The 26899-nt window shown below is 40.4% G+C and overlaps 1 protein-coding gene across 2 annotated transcripts in view; it reads left to right on the plus strand.

Annotated features, from left to right (window-relative positions):
* The first annotated feature begins 2573 nt into the window (after nucleotides 1-2573).
* Nucleotides 2574-26899, plus strand: part of setbp1 (SET binding protein 1) — a 260150-nt gene continuing 235824 nt past the window's right edge. Inside the window, exons 1-2 of one of the 2 annotated variants that reach the window (XM_055633329.1) lie at nucleotides 2574-3142; nucleotides 4006-4565. In XM_055633329.1, the coding sequence (XP_055489304.1) occupies nucleotides 4116-4565 (450 nt within the window). In that variant the 5' untranslated portion in view covers nucleotides 2574-3142; nucleotides 4006-4115. Of the gene's footprint in view, nucleotides 3506-4005; nucleotides 4566-26899 lie in introns of both variants that reach the window. The other variant, XM_055633321.1, reaches the window with a different exon arrangement.

Here is a 26899-nt window from a genome sequence, read left to right on the forward strand (position 1 = left end):
GTGAAGCTAGTACAATGACTAGGGTGGGAGAGGGATAACAGAGAGAGAGTGGATGCAAGGGTTACGAAGTTAGAGAAATCGTAGGAAGGAACTGCAGATGTTTTCAATCAATGAAGATGAATGACAACAATTCCTACACAATAATTATCAACACTTGTACCCCACAAGGATGTATTCTCAGTTCCGTTCTATACTTCTTATACACTCATGACTGTATGGCCAAATTTGGCTAATTTCATCTATAACTTTGCATTTGACACCACTATGGTGAGGTAAATCACACACAATGTCAAGACGGAGTACAGGAAGTAGATAGAAACAGTGACATGGTGTCAGGACAACAATCTCTCCCTCAATGTCAGGAAGATGAAGGAGCTAGTCTATTGACTTCGGAAGACACAGTGTATATACCCAACCTACATTAATGATGCTTAAGTGGGAATGGTTGACGGTTTCTTGGCTTTAATATTACCAATGATTTGTCCTGGAGCAACTACACTGACAGCCAAGAAGGTGCACCATCGTCTCTATTTCCTGATGAGACTGAGAAAATTTAGCATGTCTCCAGTGACTCTTATAAACCTCTACACCTGCAGCATAGAAAGCATACTGTTAAGTTGCATCACAGCTTGGTTTAGGGACAACCCTGCCAGTGACTAGCGGGAGTGTTCACGGACATCTTCATGAAGTGCTTTGAGAAGTTGATTAAAGCATTAAATCTAATCTACCAATAAATCTTGACCCACTGCAGTTCGCTACCGCCACAACAGATCCATGGCTGATGCCATCTCTCTGGCCATACACTCATACCTGGAACACCTGGATAAGAGAGACACCCATGTCAGACTTCACTTCATAAACTACAGCTCTGCTTTCAATACCATTCAATACCATGCAAGCTCATCTCAAATCTCGTGGAACTTGGAGTTAACACTCATCTCTACAACATGGGCCATGATTTCCTGAGCACAGACCACAATCAGTGATGATAGGTGACAAATCATCCTCTACAATAATCCTTAACATTGGATGTATTCCCAGCCTCCTTTTTACTCCGTATACACCCACGACTATACAGTCAAATACTTATTCAATTAAATTTACAAATTTGCAGACACCACCGTAGTGGGCCTGATATCAAATAATGACAAAGCAGATTACAAGAAGGAGATTGAGAACCTCATAACCTAGTGCCAAGGCAACAACCTTCCCCTCAATGTCAACAAGACAAAGGAGATTGTGATCGACTACAGGAAGTGAAGTGCTACACATACCCGGTATGCACCGACGGCGCTGAAGTGGAGATGGTGAACGCTTCAAGTTCCTGGGAGTAAATATCACCAGAAAATTGTCCTGGACCACCATATCAAAGCAATGTTCAAGAACACACGCCGCTGCCTCTACTTCCTTACAAGGCTTAGGAAGATCGGCATGTGCCCAACATCTCTCACCAACTTCTACAGATACGCCGTAAGAAAGCATTTTATCGGGATGCATCACAGCATGATTTGGGAACAGCACCATCCAAGACTGCAAGAAGTTGCAGAGAATTGTGGACACAGACCAGACCATTATGCAAACCAACTCCTGTTGGTATTGCTGCCTCAGCAAGGTCACCAGTATAATCAAGGATGAGTCTCACCCTTGACACTCCCTATTCTCCCCTATCCCATCAGGCAAGAGGTACCGAAGTGTGAAAATGCATACCTCTAGATTCAAGGACAATTTCTTCCCAGCTGTTATCAGACAACTGAGCCATCCTATCACCAACTAGAAAGCGGTCCTGACCTCCCATCTACTCTATTGGGGACCCTTGGACTATCTTTAATCAGACCACTGCTCTTTAACTTGCACTAAACGTTATTCCCTTTACCCTCCATCTGTACGTTGTGAATGGCTTGATTGTAATTTTACAAACGCCGACATTTCTTAAAATTTGTCCATGCGGAAGTTGACCCAGATGTTCTTGCTCTGTTATAAAGCCTTTGTTTTTTCCTAATTGCACGCTTAATGGGGTACTCTGTTCATCCTTCGATCACATTTCACCCCATATATATATATATATATATTTAAATAAACGAAGTATATAAACGCTGCCTGATTTTGCAACTCTTGCGTTTGAAAAAAGGGGGTGCAGATGGCAAACATGTATTTTGTCAAAAAAAACACCCGCCAAACTCGTCACTCCGGCGCGGCCGAGTGTGTGGAGCAAAGTGGAGCTCGTCTAGGGGGTGACGTCACGGGCACGAGGGAGGGGGGGACGTTCCCGGGCAACCGTGGCCGGGACACGCTGGTCACGCGCGGCAGGATGACAGCAGCAGCGGAGAATAAATGTAGAATTGGTTAAAACAAATGCAAGTGCCGGGGTAATCCCGCACACCCACCCACCCACACACGAGTCTGAAGAAGGGTCTCGACCCGATACGTCAACAAACCCTTTTCTCCAGATATGCTGTCTGACCCGCTGAGTTACTCCAGCTTTTTTGTGTCGATCTTCGGTTTAAAACCAGAGTCTGCAGATCTTTCCGACACGCACACACACACACACACACACACACACACGCGTACTGAATGTTCAATATGAATGCCATACGTGATTGCAAGGGCCAGGTTAATTGTGAGTGCAGCTCACCCTCATCCCCCTCCCCCATGTGGCAACAGGCAGGTAACGAGCAGGGGAAAGCGCTGTGCGGTGTGAGAAGCACAGGCTCCTCCAGCTCGGCTCGGAATTAGCATTGTAGGAGGCCCGTTTGCTGTAACAATCACTGCCGTGCGCTGTTGGCTCGTCCCTTCCCCCTCCCTCATTGCAAACTGCGGAGCTTCGTTCGCAACAGCAGCAGCAGCAGCAAAGACCAACGAGCCGCTCGCATCGACAAGTGCTTTCATCCCAGGAACACCCCTTCCAAAACAAGGCGATTGATCGGGGAGTCCGGCTTATTTGCAGATCGAATATTCTTAAGACCAACAGCTCAGAGCATCGGAGGCGCCATTTTCCTCCCTCTGCGGCTCGGAGCCGAGACCGGGCTGCTCGCCTCCCGTTTGCTGCTTGAGTTGACAGATCAGAGCATGCCATTTTCAGGACCCCGGGAGCTTTGGGACTAGTTAAGATTGCAGGTTATCGGCACTGGACATGGGTTAGTTAGTAAGTGGCAATTGGTGATTTTTCTTACGACTGATTTCAATTATTGTCTAAGAACAAAAAATGTGTACGTGTTCAGTGAGAAGGAGTCGATGGTGCAATTCGGTTGTTTGAAAAAAAAAGTCCGTCTTTTTGGTCGGATTGGAGTGGAGCTAGAGAGCCTCTAGCATCGGATTCCAGCAGCTGCAGTTCTCAGCCTCAACTCATTGTATCTCAGCGCTTTTACGGAGGGTGCAGAGTACTTGGACGCTGCAGAAAAAAAATATATAACATACAACCAACTCCAACATGACAGATCTGACATGGTCGACTTTTAAAGGCAACTGGATTACCGGAGGCGGATTTGACAAAATAATGAAGTAAACGGTACGCTGGCGGTAGAAGTGCTTGACAGGAGCGCGTAACGTGGCTGTTGGAGTGGTTCGAAGGGACATGAAGCAAATTTTTGTATGCTTTTTTTTGGTGGTGGCGAGGGACGGTGGGGTGGGGGGTGAGTAACGTGTAACTTTTTGGGATGTAGTTGGCTTGAAAATGGAGCCGAGTGTTTTTATGATAAATAAAAACGCATAGAACGAAATACAAAATACGCCCGTTATTTTAATAGTCTTATGTGCTTGCTGAAATTTCACTGGATTGTGGTGTGTGGCTGTGTGTTGGGGGTGGGGAATGGTGCTGGATTCCTATTAAGCAGCTAAGGTTTTTTGTTGCATTATTTGGACAACTTGATCTTGTTTAATAACTGCCTTATTTTATTTACGTTCATCGTGAATAATTCAAAGTGATTGATATTTCCAGTCAATACGATTGTAGTATCTTTTCTTAATGTTTACTGTTAAGATCTACTTTGTATCTTTTTCGTTCTGCAGATTGTAGTTTGTGTTTTATTTGGGAGATCGGATTACTTTGGAGTGACGGGGGACACTGAAAAGTGCTGAATTCCTGCTCTCCGCAATCCCTGTGCCTTCGCACTGCTGGGATGGAGCAGAGGGAGGCGGCGTTGGGCTGCAGGCAGATACCGGCTGATGGGGACTTCAGGTCGGCCGGCAGCAGTACCAAGTCCGCAGTCTCTCCTGGAGCTTTGATGCAGTCGTCTGGGAGCCAGATGAACGGGGGAAGGCTGGATCAGGACGACGAGGAGAGTGCCTGTGGTAGTCAGGACTCCAACTCCATCACAGACAGCGATAAATCAATGCAGGGAGACGGCCTGGAGGAACACGAGTTTTCCATCAAGGAGGCGAACTTCACTGAAGGCAGCCTGAAACTAAAGATCCAGACCACCAAACGGCCCAAGAAACCTCCCAAGAACCTGGAGAATTACATCTGCCCTCCGGAGATCAAGATCACCATCAGGCAGCCAGGGGACCAGAGAAGCTGCAGGCCGAGCAATAGTAAAAAGACGTCAAAGGGAGATGAAAAGAAAAAAAAGGTAAGAGGTTCACAACTACTCAACTTCCTTTTGTGTTTACACTCCGCCCTGGCTTGTATTTTGATAGGCGATAAACATGTTTTTACAAGATGGTTGATGCCCCCTGTTATGAGTGCAGAGGAGAGAAGCGGTGGGAATCAAGTGGCTGTGCTCGCTTTTATATTTACACCTACTTATTTTGCTTTAAAAAACAACTGAGATAAACATATTTACAGAACACTCATTTTGTTAGCTTTTTGTGATGGTATTTATTATTGGTTTCGATATATACAGTTTTTTTGTGAAGACAACTAATGTGAGTTGATATTGGAGTTATCCTTGTAATGTGAAAGAAATGGGTGATTACTATGCACATAAATGTATTCTGTGCAGATATTATTTTCCCTTTATCAAGTGGACCCGGGTGTTAGCTCATTCAAATGTTGTACTTTAAAATTTCAAAAGTATCTCTGAGTTAGAAATAGAGCTTGGAACACGATGTTTAAATGTTAATTTGTAAACATGGATGTTACTGAAATTGACTGATATAGAGCCTGAAGTATGGGAAGAGAATGGGTCCTGACACAACTTGTTTTCCCCTTCTGCCACCAATCGTTTGGAAAACTTACAGTGCCCTCCATAATGTTTGGGACAAAGACACACCATTTATTTATTGCCTCTGTACTCCACAATTTGAGATTTGTAATAGAAAAAAAATCACATGTGGTTAAAGTGCACATTGTCAGATTTTATTAAAGGCCATTTTTATACATTTTGGTTTCACCATGTAGAAATTACAGCTGTGTTTATCCATAGTCCCCCCATTTCAGGGCACCATAATGCTTGGGACACATGGCTTCACAGGCGCTTGGAATTGCTCAGGTGTGTTTAATTGCCTCCTAAATGCAGGTATAAGAGAGCTCTCAGTACCTAGTCTTTCCTCCTTTCCATCACCTTTGGAAACTTTTATTGCCATTTATCAACATGAGGACCAAAGTTGTGGCAATGAAAGTCAAATAAGTCATTATGAGACTGAGAAACAAGAATAAAACTGTTAAGAGACATCAGACAAACCTTAGGCTTACCAAAATCAACTGGTGGGAACATCATTAAGAAGAAAGAGAGCATTGGTGAACTTACTAATCGCAAAGGGATGGGCAGGCCAAGGAAGACCTCCACAGCTGATGACAGAAGAATTCTCTCTATAATAAAGAAGAAAACCTGTCCGACAGATCAGAAGCACTCTTCAGGAGTCTGGTGTGGATTTGTCAATGATCACTGTCTGCAGAAGACTTTATGAATATAAATACAGAGGTTACACATCAAGATGCAAACCGCAGGTTAACTGCAAAAATAGGATGGCCAGGTTGCAGTTTGCCAAGAAATAGTTAAAAGAGCAACCACAGTTCTGGAAAAAAGGTCTTGTGGACTGATGAGAAGAAGATTTTCTTATATCAGTGTGATGGCAAGAGGAAAGTATGGTGGAGAGAAAGAACTGCCCAAGATCCAAAGCATCACCTCATCTGTGAAACACGGTGGTGGGGGTGTTGTGGCCTGGGCATGTATGGCTGCTGAAAGTACTGGCTCACTTATCTTCATTGATGATACAACTGCTGATGGTAGTAGCATAATGAATTCTGATGTGTATGGACACATGCTATCTGCTCAAGTTCAAACGAATGCCTCAAAACTCAATGGCCCGCGGTTCATTCTACAGCAAGCCAATGATCACAAACGTACTACTAAAGTAAGAAAGGAGTTTTTCAAAGCTAAAATATGGTCAATTCTTGAGTGGCCAAGTTAATCACCCAATCTGAACCCAATTGAGCTTGACTTTTATATGTTGAAGAGGAAACTGAAGGGTACTAGCCCCCAAAAGAAGCACAACCTAAAGATGGTTGCAATACAGGCCTGGCAGAACATCACCAAAGAAGACGCCCAGTGACTGGTGATGTCCAAGAATCGTAGACTTCAAGCAGTCATTGCATGCAAAGGATATGCAACAAAATACTGAACATGACTACTTTCATTTACATTATATTGCTGTGTCCCAAACATTATGGTGCCCCGAGATGGGGGAACTATGCATAAACACTGCTGTACTTTCTACATGGTGAAACTAAAATATATAAAAATGGCCTTTATTAAAATCTGACAATGCGCACTTTAACCACATGTGATTTTTTTTTCTATTAGAACATTTCAAATTGTAGAGTACAGTAGTAAATAAATAAATGATGGGTCTTTGTCCCAAACATTATGGAGGGCACTGTACATTGAGTGTTGAACTGAAAACTGTATTTTGTTTTGTTCTGTACATATTTCTCCTCTGCTTTGTTATTTTCCAGTTCTGATAATGTTAGGAACTCATGTAGAAATTGGCACTCTTCCCAATTTGATGCATTGGTTTCAGTAACACCTGGGTTAACTAAATTTAGGGGTGCTTTATAAAATTAATATTTGCACCATTTTCCAATGTGACTATGAATTTTACTTTTATGTTGAATTTAATGTGCAGCTGCTCTGGAAATGCACACTTGGAAAAAAAAATCATTTTTATGAGGCACAAGACAGATCTGTGCTCAGACTATGTTTGTACCTTCAAAAAGTTTGTTATGACACAGCAAAATAAGCTGTCCATAAAATGGCATCAGTTAAGCCTGACATTACCTCTCTAGCATCTGCCCATCACTGTTCTGTTATCAGTGATCAAAGATGCCTGCTGTGTATATAGTGTAAACAGGCAAACTCTGTTGATTATCTTGGTAGTACCTGGAGTGAGCATACCACAGTCATCCTGGAAACTTATGAATTTACCTTTGAAATGTTCTTTCATTTACTGTGATATCACTCTATTGCCATTCAACTATTATTCCACAGAACAAATAAATCTTGGAATATTGGTATGTCAATCCATGTGATTACATACAGTTTTGTAGATATTTCATTTGCTTTTCTAGTTTTTCTGTTTATTTTTTAGGGGAGAGAACTATCTCTTATGATGTACAGAGATAGACTTTAAAATCTTCAGAAGACACCGGGGGAATTAGAATTTGAATAATGTTGTTCTTTATAGACTGGAAGTGGTTTCCTGTATTACTCAGCAGAAAACAACACTGGCCCTCCTTTAAAGAGTCTATTCTTGGTTGAAATACATTTGTGGCGGGATGCTTAAAAATTATAGTTTCCAACTGAGACACCTTGCATGATCTTTTTCAGATCTTTTCACAGGCGACTTGTCAAATTAGAAACAGCTTCCTACCCCACCCCCTCACCAATGCTGAATGTTTTACTATCAAGATTGTGTCCTGACTCATAGTGCAATGGAAGTAATTGGAACCAGTTTGTGCTGGTCAGGGCAGATTGTAAAATTCCATTTTTGTGGCATGTTGGGGAAATGGTATATAATTTACTCAATTGTATAAGATTTAAGTTAAAATGAAAGTAACTTCTTTAGAAAAGCAAACTTAACAAAAAGAGAGGTTTGAAATAAAATATTGCATTGTTTTGACACTCATTGAATTTTTTTTAATGACGATCCGAGGAACGCTCAGAAGAATGGATTTTAATTTCATTGTATCAGTTTCACGCAGTTCATTAGCTTATAAAAGAAGAAACTTAATTGCGATTAATTTATTCATTAGGTTTCAAATTGCTACCTCTTGTATCAAGGCATATATGTCTTTTATCATGTACTTTGCATTGTATGCTCAGAAGCAATGGTACTGTGTGGAAATAGAATGGTAAGATTTTGATTACAGATACTGTATTTTTATGTCGCCCTGAAAAATAAATTCTGAAAAACAATCTTCTTGATAGGAAGACTAAACATTCATCTTATGTAGGTGATTAGCTTACGCAATGGACATCAGAGCACTCTTTTGTCACTTTAGGAGGTCTATTTCACTCTGAATGGCATTGGAAATTGGATGATGAGCATTCTTGAAGGAACAATTATTTGAGACTGGGAAAATAAATTAGATATCTTCTCCTTTTCTTGCCAATAACGCCCGAGATAACTTGCTGATGTGCACAAAAGATATTTAATAATTGTATGTTGGTGTTCTTTAAAGAAATATATATATATATATATATATTAACCTCCAATAATTAATAATCTTGCTTAAAGACCATGTTGCTATAGAGAGTTCGATAATTTTGCATGTGGTGTTCCTAACTTAAGGTATTATCGTGAAAGAGTGACATTGGCATTTGAATCTAAATCTAAATTTGTATTGTATTGTATTGTATTGTATTGAATATTGTTTTGCACTTGTTGTAGGAAGGAACTGCAGATGTTGGTTTAAATCGAAGATAGATACAAAATGCTGGAGTAACTCAGCGAGACAGGCAGCCCCTCTGGATAGAAGGAATGGGTGACGTTACTGGTCGAGTCCCTTCAGTTTGAAGAAGGGTCTCTACCTGAAACGGCACCCATTTCTTCGATCCAGAGATGCTGCCTGGCCCGCTGAGTTACTCCAGCATTTTGTGTCTATCTATTATTTTGCACTTAATTGCCACCTACGAAGGACCATGTTCTGCACCGGTATTGTGGGCTCAAAGGTTTGTTCTTGAGCTGTACTGTTCTGTGTTCGACATGAAATATATATTTTAAATTATGCGTTGACGAAGTAGCTTAAATTCTTCTAAAAGTTAAAAGTTCAGAAAACTGGTGTGGTTTGCTTTCTGATTGGAATGAGGATGAGGTGTTTTTAGATGTCCAGTTATAACATTTCTATCCCTTGGCCATGGTTCAGATGTACTAAAAATAGCCTGGTCTGAACATTTGGGTTTCACTTATTTTTGCTCTTAATCTTCATTTGGGGGGTCACCAAAAATTGCAGAATTGGGATATAATTGGTAACTTTTCTTTTAGAAAGTTTAAAACTGGACCAATGTAATAAAGCAGACATGTATCATGATGTTTATGCTCGTAGAGAATACATCAACACTATTCGAGAGCTCTCTTCTTGCCAACCAATAGTCACTCCCTCCATCACATGGAACAGGTTGACCACAACCCATGCGAACAAACACACTACTGGAGGAACTCAGTGTGTTAGGTGGCAACTTTGGAGGGAAATGAAAAAAATATGTTTTGGGTCAGGAATGGCTCCAGGTGCAAATTGAGGCCTCTGTGAATTGAAAATGTCAATGTACAGTTACTTCAGTATATGTATTGAAAAAAAATATTCTAAGTGTGACAGTAATTCAGCGGATCAGGCAACATCCCTGTAGGACATGGATAGGTGATGTTTTGGGTTGGGACAATGGATATTTCTAAGGCAGAGATAGATAGATTGTTGATTAGTGTGGGCATTAGGGGTTATGGGGAGAAGAAAGGAGAATGGGTTTAAGAGGGAAAGATATAAGGCTTCATGGAAGGAAGCAGAGAGTGATGGTGAAAGGTTGTTCTTGGACCGGATACCTGTGACTAGTGATGTGCCTCGGGGTTCAGTGCTGGGCCCGTTTGTCATTAATATCAACGATTTGGATGAGAACATACATGGGAAGATGAGCAAATTTGCAGATGATACAAAAGTGGGTGGTTTTGCAGATAGTGAAGATGGTTGTGAAAAATTGCAGTAGGATCTTGATCGATTGGTCAAGTGGGCTGTGTTACATTTGTGGGGTGTTCGAATTCAAAAATGTAACATGGGCATGACCTACACAGTGAATGATAGGGCTCTGGGTAGCGTCATAGAGCAGAGGGAACTAGGAGTGCAGGTGCATCGTTACATGAAGGTGGTCGCATGTAGATCAGGTGGTCAAGGCTTTTGGCACTAGAGGGTCTATAGGCAGACTCTATTCCTTGGAGCGCAGGAGGATGAAGGGTGATCTTTATAGAGGTGCATTAGATCATGAGTGGAATAGATCGGGTAGATGCACAGAGTCTCTTGCTCAGAGCAGGTGAATCGTGGACCAGAGGACATTGGTTTAAGGTAAAGGGGAAAAGATTTAATAGGAATCTGAGGGGTAACTTTTTCACACAAAGGGTGGTCAAGCCGTCAGAGGAGATAGTTGAGGTAGGGACTATCCCAACATTTAAGAAGCAGACCAGCACATGGATAGGACAGGTTTGGAGAGATATGGACCAAATGGTGGCAGGCAGGTTGGACTAGTGCAGCTGGGACATGTTGGCCAGTGTGAGCAAGTTGGGATGAAGGGCCTGTTTCCGCACTGTATTACTCTATGACTATTGATCAGCCATGATTGAATGGCAGAGTAGACTTGATGAGCTGAATGGCCTAATTCTGCTCTCATCATTTATGAACTTGTGACCTTTTAAGGGTAAGTACAATTTACAGAAGCCAAGTAACCTCCAAACCTGTATGTCTTTTGGAGTGTGGGAGGAAACTGGAGCACCCAGAGAAAATCCACGCATTCATAGGGAGAAAATACTCCGTACAGGCAGCACACAGTGTAATCAGGATCGAACCCTCAACTTTCCCCTTCTTAAGTTAACAATCAGCTCCATGTTTTTGCTGACAATGAGAACAAGATTGTTGTTCTGGCACCATTCAATCAGACTTTTTCCTTCCTATACAGTTATTCATCCAACAACAGTGGTGTTGCAGTGAATTTACAGATTTTTACAGCCACACATTCATGGCTATAAAGCAGGGGATTGAGTACACAACCCCGAGGTGCTCAAGTGCTGATGGCTATCCAGGAAAAAGTGTTGTTGCCACTTAATACTGATATTCGGTCTTAATACTGATATTCGGTGAAGTTGAGGATCCAGTTACATAGAGATGAGATCCAGTTGCCTGCGTTTGATAAGATAAGAGCCTTGGTGTTGCAAACATTGTACATTAAATTTATCAGGTAATAAGGCTTTGTTAAATATATATTGGCTTCCCACTGACCAATAGTTAAGGTGGAGGGGAGGCAGTTGAGGAAGCAGGTTGTTTGCAGAAGGACTATCTTACTGTGCAAAGATTCCCCTGCAAAGCTGTATAAAAGAAACAAACTTGAACCCAAGTTTGATCAGAGGTGCTTCATGGTGGACATGAGCGAACTGGGCAATGTCATTTTAGTAGTTCCCTGGCATTTTAACCTCCATTCACAAAACAGTTATGATCTGTGGCTAGGAAGTGACCCATGTTCAGCATGTGGCTCTTGGTGATGTTCATGTGCTGATTGGAGATTCAGCCTGAAATGACTACCGTCACTACATTATCTTCATCTGAAATACATTGTTATGTGGATATTGTTTATATATTGTTTGCCTCATTGGGGAAAACTGTCAGAGCAGTTATTACACAAGATTGAAATTTACCAGCACCTCTGATTGGGTTTGGGCTCAAGTGCATCTATTTTATAGTGTTGCAGATTGGAATTTTTATATCAAATCTTTTCTATTGCTTGTTTTATGTATGCTTCCTTTTTGAGGTGAATGTGAAATCCTCTTATTGGGGCCAGCCATGCTACATTTATATTTGTCATGTTGGCTCTAAAGAGTAGCACTGGACAAATTGTACTTCCACATACGAGTGTTCACGAGGGGTCACAAAGGATTAAATTCTTGTTTCTCTCTATCCTTAAAGAAGCTCCTTCAGATCTAACTCGGTGACCAAGCTTTTGATTAAATACTCACTATCTTGTTAAATAGTTAAGTGTCATCTTTTAATTTGGTAATATTGCCCCTGTGAAGCCCCACTGCTAAGTTTTTCTTTGAATTATGGTTGAAATTACAGTCGGGTTGCAACATCAGTTCTGATATTAGGTTTATTAGAAAACATTTAATATGCAGACTTTTAAAAGGCAGAATCACTGTCATCTAGTTGGATTCCAAATCAATATGTGTAATGACAAGTTTATGAAGTTCTTGGTGGATATGAAATGGCTACCTGCTGCATATCGAAGAGCAATATATCTCCCTTTCGCAAAGTTGTGGAGTTGTTCTCTTAATGGATTTGTGTGGAAGTTTATGTTCTTTGTAAATTTGCAATGTCTGGGTGAACTTAATTGGGAGAGTGGTCACATGAGAAAGTCACTGGATGAAACACTGAATGACATTGAGAGACGGATAGCAGAATTAATAACACTATTCAAATACATGGCTTATAAAGAGCATGGACAAAGGACATTTGATTAGGATGATTTTTGTGTTAAACGCAAAAAATAAATAAGATAGTGGAAGTTGTTTAGAGGCTAGTTGATCAAAGTTCAGTGGCTGGCATAGTTCAGTACGGAGGAGGGATAAGGATGGTAAAGTAAGGGAAACTTGGATAACTGAAGAGATTGTAAATTTGGTCAAAGAGAGAAAGGAAGCGCATGCAAGATTTAAGAAGATTAAATCAGGCAGGGCCTTTGGGCAATATATAAAACAAGGAGGAAAGAACTAAAGCAGGTGATTAGAATGGCTAAAAAGAGCCACAAAATGGCTTTGATGAGGCGGATAAAGGAAAATACCAAGACGTTTTATACCTACACTAAAAACAAAAGGTCAACCAGGGAGAAGGTACGACCACGAGGGTAAAGGAGGGAATTTGTGCTTCAAGTCGGGGGATGTAGATGTGGTACGAAACATTATTTTACATCTGTTTTCGGAGACGGAGACGGAGGATAGTGAGATCGGTGTAGAGACTGCTAATATGCAAGAGCAGTTTGAGATTAAGGAGGAGGTGTTGAGGTTCTTGAACACCATTAAGATGGATAAATTCCACTTTAGGGCCTGATGGGATTTATCCCAGGTTATTGTGAGCAGCAAGAGGAGATTCCAGGAACCATGACAAAGATCTTTGCTTCTTTAGCTGCAGGCAAGGTGCCTGAGTACTGGAGAGCAACTAATATTGTTCCTTTGGTTAAGAAGGGAAGTAGAAAGAATCCAGGGAATTATAGACCAGTGAGCCTCATGTCAGTGTAAGGAGGATATTGGAGAGGATTCTTTGGGATAGGATTTATTCCCATTGGGATGAGAATTTTTATACTGACGAATTGTAATGTTTATGTTGGCCTAAAATAGGACACCTTGATAGTGTCCTCTGTGATGTTCAAAGGAAAGACTCAGAACTCTTGAACTTTTCTAGTCTTTTGAGTAGGTGACAAAAGTGATCGATAAGGTTCAGGTAATGGATGTTATCTACATGGATTTTAGTAAGACATTTGATAATGATCTCCATGATAGGTTGATCTAGTATGGATTCAGAAGTGTCTTACCAATAGAAGACAGATGATCATGATGGAAATATGGTATTCAGGGTGGGGGTCTGTGACCAGTGAAGTTCCACAGGGATCTGTGCCAGAACCATTGTTTGTGATATATGTTAATGACTTGGACATAAAGGTAGATAAGTTGGTTAGAAAACTCGCAGATGACTCCAAGATTGGTGGAGACGTGGACTGTGATGAAGACTGTCAAAGTGCACAATAAGATAGTATACAGTATATAGGCAGAGAAATAGCAGATGCCATTTAATTTGAGCAATTGTGAGGTGTTTCATTTTGATGTCAAATGTAACGTACACGGCATTGGGGGTTAAGTATTGTTGTGGATAGAGAACTGGCTGGCAAACAGGAAGCAAAGAGTAGGAGTAAACGGGTCCTTTTCACAATGGCAGGCAGTGACTAGTGGGGTACCGCAAGGCTCAGTGCTGGGACCCCAGCTATTTACAATATATATTAATGATCTGGATGAGGGAATTGAAGGCAATATCTCCAAGTTTGCGGATGACACTAAGCTGGGGGGCAGTGTTAGCTGTGAGGAGGATGCTAGGAGACTGCAAGGTGACTTGGATAGGCTGGGTCAGTGGGCAAATGTTTGGCAGATGCAGTATAATGTGGATAAATGTGAGGTTATCCATTTTGTTGGCAAAAACAGGAAAGCAGACTATTATCTAAATGGTGGCCGACTAGGAAAAGGGGAGATGCAGCGAGACCTGGGTGTCATGGTACACCAGTCATTGAAAGTAGGCATGCAGGTGCAGCAGGCAGTGAAGAAAGCGAATGGTATGTTAGCTTTCATAGCAAAAGGATTTGAGTATAGGAGCAGGGAGGTTCTACTGCAGTTGTACAGGGTCTTGGTGAGACCACACCTGGAGTATTGCGTACAGTTTTGGCCTCCAAATCTGAGGACGGACATTATTGCCATAGAGGGAGTGTAGAGAAGGTTCACCAGACTGATTCCTGGGATGTCAGGACTATCTTATGAAGAAAGACTGGATAGACTTGGTTTATACTCTCTAGAATTTAGGAGATTGAGAGGGGATCTTATAGAAACTTACAAAATTCTTAAGGGGTTGGACAGGCTAGATGCAGGAAGATTTCTCCCGATGTTGGGGAAGTCCAGGACAAGGGGTCACAGCTTAAGGATAAGGGGGAAATCCTTTAAAACCGAGATGAGAAGAACTTTTTTCACACAGAGAGTGGTGAATCTCTGGAACTCTTTGCTGCAGAGGGTAGTCGAGGCCAGTTCATTGGCTATATTTAAGAGGGAGTTAGATGTGGCCCTTGTGGCTAAGGGGATCAGAGGGTATGGAGAGAAGGCAGGTACGGGATATTGAGTTGGATGATCAGCCATGATCATATTGAATGGCGGTGCAGGCTCGAAGGGCCGAATGGCCTACTCCTGCACCTAATTTCTATGTTTCTATGTAAGGGGAAAATATACAATTAATGGCTTAACCGTTAACAGCATTGATGTACAGAGTGATCTTATGGGTCTAAGTCCATAACTCCCTTAAAGTGGCAACACAAGTAGATGGAGTGGTAAAGAAGGATATGGTACATTTGACTTCATTGGTTGGAGCATTGAGTATAAGAGTCAGGATGTCATAATACAGTTTTATCTGACTTGGGTTGGTTGCAATTGGATTTTTGCCTGTAGCTCTGATCGCCCCAATACCTGAATTTTGTAGAGGCTTTAGAATGGATGCAGAGGGAGTTTATCAGACTGATGATGACCCAAAACTTCTGCCTATCTATGTTCTGCAAAGTTACTGTCTGACCTGCTGAGTTATTCCAGCACTTTTTGTGTCCTTTTATCAGATATTTGCCTGGATTAGGGGATATTGGCTGCGTAGAGAGGTTGGATAGACTTGGATTGCTTTCTCCACAGTCAGAGGTTGCGGGAGATGTGATAGAAGTGTATAAAATTACAAGAGGCATAGATTGGATAGACAGTCAACCTTTTTCCAACTATGGCAATATTAAGTACCAGAGAGTATAATTTTAAGGTGAGAGGAGCAAGATTTAATGGAGACCTGTGGGATGACTTTTTTTTACACAGTGGATGGTGAGTGCCTGGAATGCTCTTGGTGGTGGCAGAGGTAGATCAGTTAGCGGAATTTAAGCAACGTTTGGATAGATGCTGTAGGCTGAAGGGCCTGTTCCTGTGCTGTATGGTTCTATGTTACTAAACTCAGTTTCTGAGTTTATAAATACCAACAATATTACTCTGGGATAACTTAATTTTATTTTCTTCATGTTCTGGGGTACATTTTTGGTGGAATAACATGAATATTTGTGAAGACATTGTATTGATAATAGTTGACAGGATTCTGGAAGAGCTCTCAAGCGAAACTGATTGCTTAAATCTAGGGAATTACTGTTGCTTCTGTAACCTGTTGCATGTTAATGTAATTGAACGTTAATATGTTATTGATCTCTCATGCCAGAAATGTAACTAACTCAACCGCACATCATTCTGAACAAACACTCTCTTTTGGCTAGTTGCTCTCCATCGATTCAGGACATGAGTAAAAATGCTTTCTTGACGACTATTCTTTTACTGAAATGTTTTGTGTGTTTATGGCTATTTATTGGTCATAAATGTTTATTGTATTCACAGTGCTAAGTAATTTACATTAGAGCAGCTACCTAATTCTCGCAAAGCTCTCCTAACTAACATCACACTTGTGATTGCTGCAAAACTGTTGACCTGCATTGATACTCTGATCGTAAAAAATGGCCTAAGGGAAAATCTTAATGTATCTACCCCTGAATGGGATCAGCAGATTGCAAAGGATACCCAACAACTTTACAAAAGGTTTGTAACACAAATGGGAACTAATATAAAATTAATTTGCTGAGATTAGCAACACCAACATAACAGCAGAGTTATGTATTATGTGGGTGCCTACTGCCATAGCAGACCAACGACGGATGCAACCTCGCTAGCTCTCCACTCTGCACTGGCCAACTTGGACAATAAGTGCACATACGTCAGACTTGTTCATCGACTACAACTTGCCGTTCAACACTGTCATATTCCTCTAAACTTATCATCAAAACGAAGAAGTAGGTCTCCGCTCATCCCTATGTAATTGGATCCTTGACTTCCTCATCGGCAGACCACAAACCAGTATGACTTGGCAACACTTCCTCCTCAATAACTATCAATGCAGGAGCACCGCAGGGTTCTGCACTCAGTCCTTTGCTCTAATCTCTCTATACCCATGACTGTGTAGCCAGACACAGTTGCAAAACCATCTTTAAATTTGCCAATACTAGTTGGATGAATAACATAATTATGAGTTGGAGTACAGAAGTGAGATTCAAAATTTGAATGGATCATGCAAGAACAACAATTTTGCTCTCAATATTAGCAGGACCAAAGAGCTGACTGTTTAGGAGGGGAAAACAAAGGTGCATGACCAATCTTCATTGACCAAACGACGGTGGAGAGAGTGAACAGGTTCAAGTACTTGGGCGTGCATATCTCTGCAGATATGTCAAAGGCCCAACACATTGATGCAATCACAAAGAATACACCTCTATTTCCTTAGAAGATTAAGGAGATTTGAGATGTCAATAAAATACTCAATTGAACTTCTGCCATGGTACATTGGACCATGCCCTGGTTTGGCAAATTGAATGCCCAGGAAAGAAGTAGAATACAGAGGGCAGTAGACGCATCTCCATCATAGATTTATAGGAGGTGCTGCCTTAAACAGGCAGTCACTATCATCAAAGATCCACACTACTCTGGCCTCGCTCTCATTTCATGACAACCATGAGAAAGAAAATACAGGAGCAGGAAAAACATGACTACTGGTTTCAAGAACAGCTTCTTCCTAGCAACCATCTCTCCTCAACACTAACATCAGCAACTATGATCTTCTATGGAATGTCTTTGATTGCACTGCAGGTTACCAAGAAGGCACACCAGTGCCTTTACTTCCTTTAGGAGTCTGAGGGAATTTGGCAAGTCTCCAATGACTCTTACAAGCTATTACAGATACACCATACAAAGCATATTGTTGGTTTGCATCAAAACTTGGTTTGGGAACAACTCTGTGTCAGACTGTTGCAAATTGTAAAGAGTTGTGGACGTAGTCCATTCCATCATGCAGACTAAAATCCCCACCCTTGAGTCCATCTATACTTCACAATGTATTACAAAAGCAGTGAATATCATTCACCTTTTCCACCTTGACCGTTCCTCTTCCTTCTGTTTCTATCAGACAGAAGGTACAGAAGCTTGAAAGCATGGAACACCACCAGGAACAACTTCTTCCCCTCTGTTATCAAGTTAGGGTTCTGCCCGATTTAAACCTCTAACCAATTGCAGACATTGGATTTTGTCAATGGAACTGGTGCACTACAGTGCTGAGAACTATATTTTGCAATCTGTAATTTAACCTTTATTCCACATATTTAAGTTGTTTGAATAACATGCAAAACAAAGCTTTTCACTATACTTTGGTCCACATGACAATAAGAAACCTAAACCTAACTTAATTTTATATACTTATGATGACCTGTTATTAAGGTTATTAATTTGTTGCATTTTGGTTGTAATATATTATCTGTTGGTTAGTGCATTTATGGCACTGTTAAGCTGCAGCAAGTACGAAACCTCATTGCTCTGTTGTCAGTACTTGTGACAATTAAACACTCCTGAATTTTTACTCGATTTCAGAATAGGTTTAAGTAAGGATGTACTGGAAATGGCAATGTTCAATTCTGTGATCAAAACATTTATGGAGGGGCTTAATTTTTTATTAATATTGGGTATTTATAATCACTTCTTATATTGGCCTTTGTAGTGGGGGTCGTATTTTCTGGTTATTTGCTGAGATATAAAACAGCGATTTTGCAAGAAACAAAATTATGTTCTGGAACAAACCAGGCTATTTTTGTAATTGTTCTACACGTCTTTTAGAGTTCAAAGGTAATGGCATAACATACATCAAGTTACAATGTCTTTTTCTTGGCTTGCATTGGATATATGTTTTAATATAACTAAATCTCTGTCATATGGTAAAATAAATATTGGAAGAATTGTTGGCAAACCTTCATGGAATATTAGAAAAAAGTGACCAAATCGTTCGAACTGCTCAAGCTCTGCTGCACATACTTTTGTTTTGAAATGTTTTAATTTTTTTAAGTTCTTTTCTGGTATGAAAGATTACTTAATGGGTTTGGGATCAGAGAAATATTCACACACATCACTGCATTCAGTTCTCAGTTCTGAAGTTTTGGTGACTATTTTTGATGATTGGAATTTTGAAGTCTTGTAAACCAACAACCATAATCTCTAACCTTTGTGACTGTTTATGAAGTCTGCAAAACATGAATCTTACTTTGAAAGTTTTCCTTAGATTTGTTTCATAGTTTTTTCGATGGAGAGGTTAACAATAATGAGATTTTTTTTTTCTCATGGCACATTTGTATCTTTGGAACTATCGTTTGCAAAGGGCAGGGTGTGGTGGATCTTTTGAATTTTCTTTAATGCCGAGGAAGATAGGTTTTTCATAATATGAGGATGGCGGAGGTTGCGGATGTTGGTGTATTAATACATACCAGTAGCATTTAAGCATTTATTTTTATTCATTCATAAAATATGTACATTGCCAGCATGTGGTGGCCTCCTTCTCACATCACTGTAGCCCACGTGGTGATGGAGTACTGAAAATGATCTAAGATTTTGAACAAATGCTGATGAAGAACAACTATCATGTTTCAAAATTAGGTTATAAAAGTAATTATGCATTCTAAAATGCCTATTCCATTTATCATTCAAGAATGTAGATTATGGAGGTGCTGTTGACCTAACCTTGTAGCAATACTTCCAGAAGATAATGCTCACAATGAAGATATATTGCAGAATTGGTGAAATAATATTTAAGATGACAAAATCAATGCCAGTCAAGCAATTTCTTCCATCCTGTTAGAAATGAGCTGCAAAAGTAATGTAGGAGCATCACTCATTCATATGTGGAGACTATTATGTCACATGCGAGTCATATAGATAGCAAAACTTTGGGGGAAATTTGGAGAAAGGTCACTTGCTACGGAATGCACTGCCCCAACTTAGCTTTCGGTTTCTATCAGTTTGGTCCATTTAAATTTCTGCTTTGCAGAATGTTGATGATGTGAAATTCTGAAATTATAAGCCACTACATATTAAGTGGAGGTGGTTGGATTTAATCCATGTTGTTGGAGATGGACAGTGAGAACAGTAACGCATAAATGTTGTTTGCCAGCTTGGCTTAGACTTATGGGCCTGGCCCACTTAGGCGAAATTTCAGGCGACTGCTGGCGACTGAAAAACAGGTGACTGGAACGGCGACTGTCAGAGTCACACACACACACACTCACACACTTTTGTCTAGATTTAGTTGTATTTGGACACAAACTGCTTGTTTAAGAATTTCGAAATGAAATTAAACTGAATGTCAAAATTATCAGCAAATATCTCCATCACTGACTAAAAAAGGTCATTGATAAACAAAAGAAGAAAATTGGGCGATGGTCATAATGCAAAAGAAAGTGCAGTGATGTAGTATGTAAAGCTGAGGAAAATGTACCAAATGAAGACCAAATAAAGAATAGGCAGTGTTGAATATGAATACATGTACAGTAAACCCTCCTTTTAATGGACCTCTTTATAACAGATTTTAGTTATAGCAGACAGATTTTAGTTATAGCAGACAACTGCTGAAGCTACTCCCAGCTTGCACCACCTCCCCGACCACTTGTTTCAGCCCAAGCCACTGCCAGCACCCACTCCCTCTTTGGTCACTTCCAAGCCGAGCCTGCCACCTACCCTTACCTGCACTCCGGTCGTACGTGGGCCACGTCATTGACTACACCGATCCTCACCTCTTCTCCCCCGTCCTCCAATACGCCGGGGTTGTTAACTCACCAGGACCAGTTCTGGACCGAGAGTCTCAAGAAGAGAGTCTTGACCTGAAATGTAAACTAATCTCCATGTTCTCTGGAGATGCTATCGGATCTGCTGAGTTATTCCAGTACTCTGTGTCGTTATAACGGACAATTGACAATAATGGACGCCATTTCCTCCTCCTTCCCCCCCCCTCCCATTCTCCTTTCATCTGCCTGTTTTAAGTGGGAATAATTATGTAACTTTTGATGTGAGGAATGTTGGGTTTATTTTAAAAGGAATTGACAATGTGGGAATAATTGTGAGTAATGACTTAAGTCAAATGTGCAACTGTACATATGATGGGTGTACAGTGCATTCGGAAAGTATTCAGACCTTTTCACTTTTTCCACATTTTGTTACATTAAAGCCTTATTCTAAAATGGATTAAATTCATTTTTTTAAAATCATCAATCCACACACAATACCCCATAATAAAAAAGCGAAAACAGGTGTGTAAAAATTTTTGCAAAGTAATTAAAAAGAAATAACGGAAATATCACATTTACGTAAGCATTCAGACCCTTTACTCAGTACTTTGTTGAGGCACCTTTGGCAGCGATTACAGCCTCAAGTCTTCTTGGGTACAAGCTTGGCACATCTGTAGATGGGTAATTTCCCCCATTCCTCTCTGCAGATCCTCTCGAGCTCTGTCAGGTTGGATGAGGAGCGTTGATTTAAACCTCCAGTTTAAATTCCATTTGGAATATTTTGGAGGACCAAGAACCAAGATGCACAGGTGTTTTCAGTTCCCTCCAAAGATAATTGATCGGGTTCAAGTCCGGGCTCTGGCTGGGCTACTCAAGGACATTCACAGACTTGTCATGAAGCCACTCCTGCATTTTCCTGGCTGTGTGCTTAGGGTCGTTATCCTGTTGGAAGGTGAATCTCTGCCCCAGTCTGAGGTCCTGAGCGCTTTGGAGCAGGTTTTCATCAAGGATCTCTCTGTACTTCACTCCGTTCATCTTTCCCTCGATCCTGACTAGTCTCCCAGTTCCTGCCGCTGAAAAATAACCCCACAGCATGATGGTGCCACCACCATGCTTCACCGTAGGTATGGTATTGGCCATGTGATGAGCGGTGCCTGGTTTCCTCCAGACGTGACACTTGGTATTCAGGCCAAAGAGTTCAATCTTGATTTCATCAAACCAGAGAATCTTGTTTCTCATGCCTTTTGGCAAACTTCAAGTGGGCTGTCATGTGCTTTTTACTGAGGAGTGGCTTCCGGCTGGCCACTCCACCATAAAGGCCATGATTGGTGGAGTGCTGCAGATATAGTTGTCCTTCTGGAAGTTTCTCCCATCTCCACAGAGGATCTCTGGAGCTCTGTCAGAGTGACCATCGGGTTCTTGGTCACCTCCCTGACCAAGGCCCTTCTCCCCCGATTGCCCAGTTTGGCCGGGCGGCCAGCTCTATGAAGAGTCCTGGTGGTTTCAAAGTTCTTCCATTTAAGAATGACAGAGGCCACTGTGCTCTTCGGGGCCTGCAATACTGCAGAAATTGTTTTATACCCTTCCCCAGATCAGTGTCTCAACACAATCCCGTCTCGGAGGTCTATGGACAATTCCTTTGTCTTCATGGCTTGGTTTTTGCTCTGACATGCACTGTCAACTGCGGGACCTTATATAGACAGGTGTGCGCCTTTCCAAATCATGTCCAATCAATTTAATTTACCACTGGTGGACTCCAATCAAGTTGTAGAAACATCTCAAGGATAATCAATGGAAACAGGATGAACCCAAGCTCAATTTTGAGTGTCATAGCAAAGGGTCTGAATACTTTTGTAAATGTGATATTTCTGTTATTTCTTTTTAATGACTTTGCAAATATTTTTAAACACCTGTTTTCACTTTTTTATTATGTGGTATTGTGTAAAAATTGATGATAACATTAAAAAAAAAAAATCCATTTTAGAATAAGGCTGTAACGTAACAAAATGTGGAAAAAGTGAAGGGGTCTGAATACTTTCTGAGGGTACTGTACATGTGCATGCCTGGTCCAGCTGATGAATCTGATATAAGTATCAGTTGTTAATCTTCTCCTAATAATATCCTTCTGCTGTTGGAGTCATGCAATGAAGATCCCATCTGGAGGAGCATTTATAATATTTGCACATTTCAATGTGAGGCCTTTAGACAATAGGATGGCCGTGATATCTTTTTCACATTTGAGTCTTGTGAGTTGATGGAATCTTGGGAATGCGTGTAATGATGCAGTAGGTTGTTACAGTTTAGTTGTAACCAGTTCTCACCCATGATCCTCATGTGGAAACTTGCAACCAGATCATTGGCAGATGTGTGGGAACAGTAGCCCTGCCTTGGTGAATAATTTCTCCTTTCACCTCACCATCAACCCAAGGGTATTGTGGCTAATTGTATTGTCCGTGCCACATTCAAATGTGAGCAATGTTTGTTCAGTCCTGTGGATTAGTTTTCTCACCTTTCACCTTGGACTGTCCAAATCGTATGTTAAGCTACTGAACCACTGAGGAGTTCAGCATGTGATCTAGTCCCAGATGTGGCTGATGAAACCACTTTAAGGAAAAAATCATTTCTCGATAATTCACCAGAGAATTAAATTTAACAATGAATTCTGTACTGCCTGGCCTGGGAACAGTAATTTAGATCAAAGTAAATGTTCTGTTTTTCAATATCGCCCCCAGATTCTATTCCTCAGGAATTGGATAGGCACTTCCCTCATTGTTCTCTGGGGAGTTAATTTCAACTGTCTCCCTACAGTTTCTCAGTAAGGTCTTTTATTTGCTCTCCAAGTTATTACACTTCTCAACGCATCCTTTTTGCATCCATTTTCAATTTTATAATTTAACAATTTGTTAAGAAATTAGAGTCTAATGCAAAAATAGTTTAAAAAAAAAACTTTGCAAAACTCCTGCCCTTCCATCAAATACTTAATTGTGTTACTAAGTATTTGTTTTTGCCAACCTTGCCCTTAAAATATGTGGAATAACGTGAAGACTTGCATTACCTTACATACCTGAACAATGTGAAAATTTCAAGTGCATCCACAAGACTGAAAATGATAATGTTTTGAGCTGCTGAGAAAGAATAGGAGGACAATGTCATCAATCTTGATTCATATGCATCACATAACAAGAGAGAAGATGTGCCCCTTAAATGCGCAGGAGAAATGAAAGAAAACATGCAATTACTGTGATATGCGTTTGCCTGCTGTATATTGTGATGCTTATTACAGATTTTCCTAGTATATGGCATTCATTGTTAAAGGAAGATAGAAAAATATAGGCCTTGGACCAAAGGCCAAATATAAGCCTGCACAAAAAACAGGACCTCCTCACAGGTTCTCTACCATTTCAACAATTTCCAATTCCTTGGCCCCCAGTGTCGTCCTTTGTACCTGTGGTTGTTTTGATGCACATATCTACTGTACAGAATACCTTGAAACTTGGAAAACCTATAAAGCTTATTTTTTACATTTTCCAATTTTAGAATTGTGAACTCCTCGGTAAATTTGCAAGGTTGTGTACAAAGTGTGGTAAATTGCGGGAAATCATATTTTCCAATTGATTTTCTTGTTTTTAGATTGATTCCGAAATGGAAAACATAGAGCAAAGAGTTGAACTGTGAATTGGCTTTGTTCTGATAATCAATTGTTATTTGAATAATTGGAAACTGAACAAAGCCTTTCTTCAGAGAGAAAGTATGTGTGATTACAAATTGTTTACATTCTGTTTTGAACTTCTGTTCAATCTAACTGTGCCCATAATTATGTTTTTAGCATTGCATTGTTATCATATTAATTCTCTGCAATGAACTTGTTAATGAGAATAATATGAGGACAAGTGTTATCTCCTAGACTGGAATGTGCTAAATTATTCATGCCTCATGAACAGCAGGCCTAATAAGCAGTTTTGCACACAGATTCTTTTAAGTAGTGTCGGCTTATAATGTACGTGTTGTTGACATATGTTGTATTACATGTGTCAAAGTTGGGAATTAAAAGTGTAAGCACCGAAATAAGCAACAAAATAGTTGTGTCTAATATGCCTGTAAAGCTGTATGTAAAAATGTCATGGTTCTGGCTAATATACGGTACATATGATAAATAAACACACTTAAATTTTGTTATGCTCACAGAATTCATAATATGCTATACCTATACACGCTTATAAAGTGCGAGTTAATATAGTTCCTGCTGATTACTCCTTCTTCCTTGCAAGATGTTGCATGGGTCACCGCTGAATATGCACTTGCTCATTGCCTGTTTCCCACTCCATCTTAATATGTTTCATGCGCACAGTTAAAAAATTTCATTACAATACCCATATCTGTGTATCTCAAGCTGTGACCGACAAAATAATTGTTTTTTATAACTATTTAGCCTATGCTTGTACCTACATGTGTAAAGTACCTGACATTGGATCTGTCAGTCCAAGTCCCAAGGCTGTATTTTAGATCTAAACTCTGGTTTAGATTTTACTGAATATATACATTTCACGAGAGATAATGTACCATCTGGGGCTAGGCTGGGTCTGGGGAAGATGGAATATCAAAGTGGATTGCAATCGTCTTTGAATTGGGAGGTTTTATCAGATCTATAATTGGCGAATAGATGCTGGGGTATGGTTGATAATGAAGTGAGTGGCAAATTAGATGGGGATTTAATGGAGCTTTGCAATGCTGGGTAGGGCACCTGCATCATTGGAATTGTGAGTAAATGGTTGGGCACGGTTGATGGACCACTACTTGTGATGATTGGGAGCTTGGAAAGAGTTAAGTTGGAGAAGATGTTGGAGCTTAAACTGATTAGTGGGGCTGCTTAAGGTAAGGATAATTGAGAAAGGTCAAGGGCTGGTCTGGCATCTGAACAGATTGTGCTTCAGGGTTTGAGCCAACTGGGTTCTCGAACAATCTGGAGGGACAAGAAAATAAATTGATGGGTATCACTATCTAGTCAGACTGTTCTATGAAGAGATGATTCCTCTGTGATTGCCTGACAATGGTCTTTCTTGGTCTTTTAACTCGTTCTTCCTAAGATGGATTCTTCCATGTTTGTAACATTTCCCACTCTATCCTGGTAATCTCCAATTCATATAATTGTTATCTCCAGATTTAAGATATCAACTGTTCAACTGCCCATCAATTGCTCCAGCATTCACAATTCTAATGACAAAATGCTTAATGCCCCCTTATCTTTACTTGCACAAGGTTTCCCCATTACGGAAGTACATTTTTCTTGAATGAATTTTTTAATACTTATTGATCCCTGAAAGTAATTTGTCCACATGTACTCTTTGCCTGTAATATTAGATGATTGCTTATTTGAGCACTCTTGCTTCTCGTTCAGAATGTTGACATTCCAAGCAGCACTCCAGGAATTGTGCACATAATATTGGCTGACACTTTACAGTAGAACTGAGGCACTGCAATGTCAAAAGTGATGTATTTCATACATGATTGACTTGAAGCATATCACTTCAAGATGGGATTTTTTTTAAACAATCTGATTTTTTGTCATAAACTTGAATATCAATCCAGTATCATTGTGGACTGTAGGTTAATGATTTTAGTTATGGAAAATCAGAAATTCAATGGTGTAGATGACCTATGAATTTTGTAGAAAGCAAGTTTTATAAAACATGATTTTGAAATAGTTAGAACCCTTTGATGTGTGATCTGGAGGCTACAAGACTGCAAAGTAAGGTTTAAGATGATGTCCTCACTTCTTGAGAGTTTCCTTCTGATCGATTTAAAGATCACAGTTCATTGACCGAGTTAATGTTATTTTTATTACATAAAAAGAAACACACAGATTATAAACAGATTATAAACAATCTGTTATCTGTTTATAACAGATTATAAACAAATGGATTTTTGGTGATTTTTTTTCATATACAGGTGCACAACCTTTTATCCGAAGATCCAAATAACGAAAACCTCCGAATAGCGACATTTTTTCGGTCCTTGAAGAAAGGTCCTTGAAAACGTTCACCGAGGGCGGCCTGCAGAGGTGACAGCGCTACCTCCGGTCGGTCCTCGAAGAAAGGGGAACTAAATCCCCATTCATAAAAGAGAAGGTGAGGGTATATTGCGCGGGAGGGTTAATAATTGACAATATGCTGCTACCTGCCAGCTGAGTTAAAATGTTCCCACAGTAGACTCACGATACACAGTGTATCGTGAGTCTTGCGTGGGCACTTTTTAACTCAGCGTGCAGGCAGCAGTAGATTGTTGCTCCCTTCAGTTCACCCCACCTACACCCC

Source organism: Leucoraja erinacea, chromosome 1 (assembly GCF_028641065.1).
Source record: "Leucoraja erinacea ecotype New England chromosome 1, Leri_hhj_1, whole genome shotgun sequence".
In the NCBI taxonomy this organism is placed as follows: domain Eukaryota; kingdom Metazoa; phylum Chordata; class Chondrichthyes; order Rajiformes; family Rajidae; genus Leucoraja; species Leucoraja erinaceus.